General features: G+C 36.8%; 1 protein-coding gene across 1 annotated transcript in view; it reads right to left on the bottom strand.

Moving 5' to 3' along the window:
* LOC137978475 (dynein regulatory complex subunit 7-like) overlaps positions 1–5,000 on the bottom strand; it is an 84,795-nt gene that overhangs the window by 59,710 nt on the left and 20,085 nt on the right. Inside the window, exon 5 of the mRNA XM_068825416.1 lies at positions 1,413–1,571. Within this exon, the coding sequence (XP_068681517.1) occupies positions 1,413–1,571 (159 nt within the window). The remainder of the gene's footprint in view (positions 1–1,412; positions 1,572–5,000) is intronic.

Genomic DNA, 5,000 nt, shown 5'->3' with positions numbered 1-5,000 from the left:
TGTTGGCAAACGGCTCTGAACTTAATAGCAGATTGCACACTGGTGACCAGTTGTGAAATTCTGGTCGTCAGTACTCAATTTCTAGTCGCACTGGCGACCAGGAGGCCGCAATTTCAGAGCCAGAGTTATCGTTCAACTTCTTCTTCTACATTACATTCAATTACCTCAAGGAGAGCGCCTTGACTAGATTAGTCGTGGATTTGTGAGAGTTAACACATTTCCTCAAGTTGGTCGAGTAATCGATGGTTGCCACATTCCTATCATAGCCCTGGAGGAACATCATGAAGATTATCACAATCGAAAGGGACCATTCAATTATTGCCCAAGCTAAAATGCTTCAACCTTTGGCGAAGTCCATAGTTATGCAGATTACTAATGCACAATTCCAGGTTACAACCATAAGCCTTTGCATGCCTGATGCCTGTATTTTGCCCCATCCAAAGGACAAAGGACTCTTTCCATGGATTTTTAAGTCTCCATTTCTTAATAGGGTTAGGGTTAAACTGTATTACAATCTCAAACAACATACTTCAAGGAAAACATGCGTTTTTCCTTTAACTTTACTATTTTTGTCGATTTCCAACAACAAAAACAAAGATGGGCTACACAAACAACCAAGTTATAAACCGTGTAAAGTTCAGTCAGTGTAGCTGCTGGTTTAAAAAACACAACCGGGGGAACAGTTATATCCCTGGCTAAAAAGAAACTAAGAACGATATTGGTTACTTGCCACCAGCCTGTGCAATGGTTTGCAAAGCACGCAAAAGAACGTTTTCCCATTTCTCATCCTGTTCTTCTTCCAATCGTCATATTTTCCCTTCTTGCTCGGCTTCTTGTTTATTTCTTCGTTCTTCAGATTCCAGGAATCGTCTCTTGGACTCTTGCTGAAGTTAAAAAAATTTGTCCATAAAACTTTCCATTTTGTTCGCGGATGTTAGCTTTGGCTGTTTCCTTTTCTTGCCTGCTTTCTCCTTCGACTTTTGCTCTGGTTCTGACTTCTTTTCAGAGGTCGGTAGGGCAGGTACATCGTCGTCCTCGTTGACAGAGACGTTATCTCCAGTGACAGCCTCACAAAAAAACTCTCCTTGTTCAAGCCAAGTGTTTTCACCTTCTTGTATTTCTGCTGCAAGTTGTGCATCCTGGTCTTCCATTGGTCACTGCTTAGCCTGTAGCCGCTTTCTTGAAATTTTATGGCTTATATGCCTTCCCAAGTGTTTTTCTTACAATCTTTGGATGCGAGCCAGCGTTTAATGTCTTCTTCTGCCCAAAGACCGACGAGTCTTTTCGTCTCAACAAAGCCCCACTTCACGTTTGTACTTACTTTTTATTTCCTGAGTCAAGCTGGAGATTGCCTGTCAGACTTTTCATATCAGTAATTTAGAACATTATAACTGTTGCAGTTTGGAACTTACTGCAATTCTTGCATTCTCCTCATCACATCGTTTTCTTTCCTTTTCTTCTTCCTCTGCCTTTTTCTTTGCTTCAATTTTCGCTTCAAATTTGCTCCTTAAATCCTTAGGGGGCTTGACTGAATATTTTTTTACCTCTCTTTTGACCTCTTCTTTCATGACCTTTAAAAAGAGAAAAGTTATTAATTACTACTTTTTTAAATTTTAATAAGAGTTCCATCAGTAGGGCTAACGCTCACATGGTTCATATGGGATAGAAATCTAGCACTTCACGTTACACTACACTCTCTTCAGTTAATTCTGTTTAAATTTTAATAAGTTTTGCAAAGTGATGTATTAAGCATTATCCCTTTACTGCAGCGATAATTAAAATGTATGACTAGAGCGGTTTTCAAATGAGTGTCGTAAAACCAAAACCAAACTAATTACTTTGGCCAATCAAGAAGGACGGAGACAATCCAGTAAACCAATCAAAACTCGAAGTAATTACACGTAGCCCACACAAAGCGCGGGAAAATGTGCACGCGCGAGCCACAATTGGTTTTGGTTTCACTTCTGATTGATTGGTTGAAAAAATGGCGAGAGAACTTTGAACCAATCACTGAGTGAAGTAAATGCAAAACCAAAGCAATTCGCTGATTACTTTCGACACTCAATTGAAAACCGCTCTAATGATCCAATAATTGTCCGCTTGCAAATCTTCCTTTAACAGTGGTTAATTTACCCTTAATTATCAACTAAATTGATAAAACCATTTCCGTGTTTTTCAACTTAAGAAGTTCATTATGTTGCCTTGCTACACATATTTTTTCCAAGATTTACTGATTTTCCCTGATAAAAGTACTCTAAATTTCCCTTAGCAGTTGAATGAAACATACCAAATTATTTATACATTTTTTTTCTGTAAAATAATATTTATTTCTCTGCACCGTTTTTTATTTTTATTATTATTATTTTTTTTTACTGCTTACATTACTAACACTACATGCTACTTACTCTATTAACAATACTAATACTACCTACGACTCGGTAATTATTCTATTCACAATTTTAACATTACTTACAACAGAGTACTGACCTTATCGCAATCTAATCACTACTTAAAACATGGTATTAACACTGTTTACAATGCAATATTTGCGCGGTTTACAATACTAATACTAATATAAATTAAGGGACGCATAAAATACAAGAAAGTTACTAAGACAGGCAAGACACGCAATGTAATTACTAACTACAGGAACTGACTTACTGACTAACTAAAGGTATCGAAAAATTTACTCAGGTGAGAAATTTGGATCACTTTTTGACAAAAGCAGAGGAATTATTCATCATGATTGCGATAAATTTTTCTAGGTCGATTTTATCTTGTACAAGGGTGATGAAATCCGCAAACTGAGGTCTTTTATCATCTAAGGCATTAGTATAAAGAAAGTATTTTCCGATTAAGATTACTGAAGTGATTGAGGGTTAAACAAGATGACCAGTCGTCAAGCACTCCATATATTATTTCATCTTTAGAAAGAGTAGATTTCTTTTCTGGAGAAATCTAATAAAACCAAGTCGTAAACTCAGACCAGAACGATTTCGCAACATAACACGAAAAGAGTAGATAAGAAATATTTTGTTCAACATTAACACAATATGGGCAGTAAGGGTGAGGTTTTTTCTTCATTTTGTGTAAAATGTTGTTTGTATATAGTATATTATGTATTATTTTGTACTGAAAAATGGATAGTTTCACTTCTTTCGTTACACAAAATGGCAAAGAGTAAACTCTTTGTCGCTTTTGTGCATCAAAAGCGCACTCTATTAATCTTTTTGCTGCAGTAGGTGGACACTGCAGTCGGCTAATCAGAGTATTGTACACTGTCTTGCACGTGAGCGTATATCGATAGCTAGTTGAGTGCTTGTCGGGGCATGTTGATGCTCGTCTCTTTTTAGGCTTTTTTTCCGCTGCTCGTCTCTTTTTATGTTTTTTTTTCCCACTGATCAGGTATAGCCGACAACAAGCTACGGTAGTGCAGAAAATTACATTTAATTTTAAAGTGCCACTCCCCTTCTAACTCGGTCGTGAACAAAAGATGCTTGGATTTTCGCAACTTTCGAAGCCTCTAAAATGGCAGGATTTGTTAGAAAAAGGAAAAAATAGCCGCAATGCGTTTCGAACGGGTGCAAAGATTCATTTTGGCGAGAACTGATTGAAAAAAATTTTGGGGTTATGGGCACTTTAAATTTTTGCACAAACGCCTTAAGCGACAAAAAATAATTTCCTAAATCATTAACAAGGCGGGCAAGTTTACATATGCCGACTTGATTCCAGATTCGATAATAAACAGACGATTGGTTTATTCGTATAAAACGATTATTCCAAATTATTGATTTAAAATGTCTTCTTTATCTTTAGGCGATGTACAGTTTAATTCTTGCCAGTGTATTAATACAACTGGATAGAATTTTGGTAAGTGTTCGTTGATACATAATATTTGAGGTCGTAGTTGTATTGAAAGAGAAGTTTTCCTCCTACGTTCGAAAGCAAGGATAGTGGAATAAGTTTTCCTGGTCCACTGTCGTCAGAGCACAACCGCTTTACCCATGTAATTAATAATTTTTGGAGAGTGCTATCAAAGAAGTTCTTTTTTGTTGCAAGTTCTTCATTGTATGAGAAGTACACTCCTAGGGCGTAAATAGGTTCGTCGCTACATTTTAAGCTTAGCACTGAGTCTTTTCTGTGGCGCAAAGAACCAAGCCATAACAATTCTGATTTGGATTGGTTTATTTTAAGCCCAGAGCAGTTTTCACATTGGCTTAACAGATGAAAGAGATTATGAACTGACTGTATGTCTTTTACAAAAATTGTCGTATCATCCGCGTATTGGGAAATTTGGGCTGTATGCACTTCATTAATCGGAATTCCTTTGATCTCATTAGAGCGTTTTATAGCATTGCTTAAAATTTCTGTGCCAATTACGAACAGGATACCAGAAAGAGGGCAACCTTGTCTGACTCCTCTACCTAGGTTGAAGTGCTTTGTTGCGAAACCGTTATTCAAGACGCAACTAGAGATTCCGTTATATAGGACCGTGACCCACTTTCGTAATTGTGGACCAAAGTTGAACACTTCTAGGGATTTTTGTAACTATTTCCATTCAATGGAATCAAAAGCTTTTTCAAAGTCTAGGAAGACGGCCAGGCCTGGGATGTTTTTCGCTTTAGTAAAAGACATAATATCGGATATCATTCTAATAGTTTCCCCAATAAATCTTCCTCTAACATATCCAGTTTGGCTTGAACTAATAATTGTTGGCAAGACTTTCTCTAGACGTAGAGCTAAAGCTATTGCTGCAATTTTGTAATCAGTATTTAGTAGCGATATTGGCCTCCAGTTTTTCAGATAATTTTTATCTTTGTCTTTTTTCGGTATTAAAGATATGACTACGAAGTTTCTGGGTGATCGATAAGGGCCCATTTTCAAATGCGTAATTGAAGCTATCAACCATTATTTGTCCTATAAATTATTTATACATGTAAGTAGTAGTCTTCAGGCTTCCCTTATTATGTACTTTCCAAGTGTTTATTCAAGGATAACAT

The sequence above is a fragment of the Montipora foliosa genome, chromosome 12 (genome assembly GCF_036669935.1).
Source record: "Montipora foliosa isolate CH-2021 chromosome 12, ASM3666993v2, whole genome shotgun sequence".
NCBI classification, from domain to species: domain Eukaryota; kingdom Metazoa; phylum Cnidaria; class Anthozoa; order Scleractinia; family Acroporidae; genus Montipora; species Montipora foliosa.
Note: the sequence above shows the minus strand (reverse complement) of the source record. Positions and strands in the feature narration are given on the sequence as shown.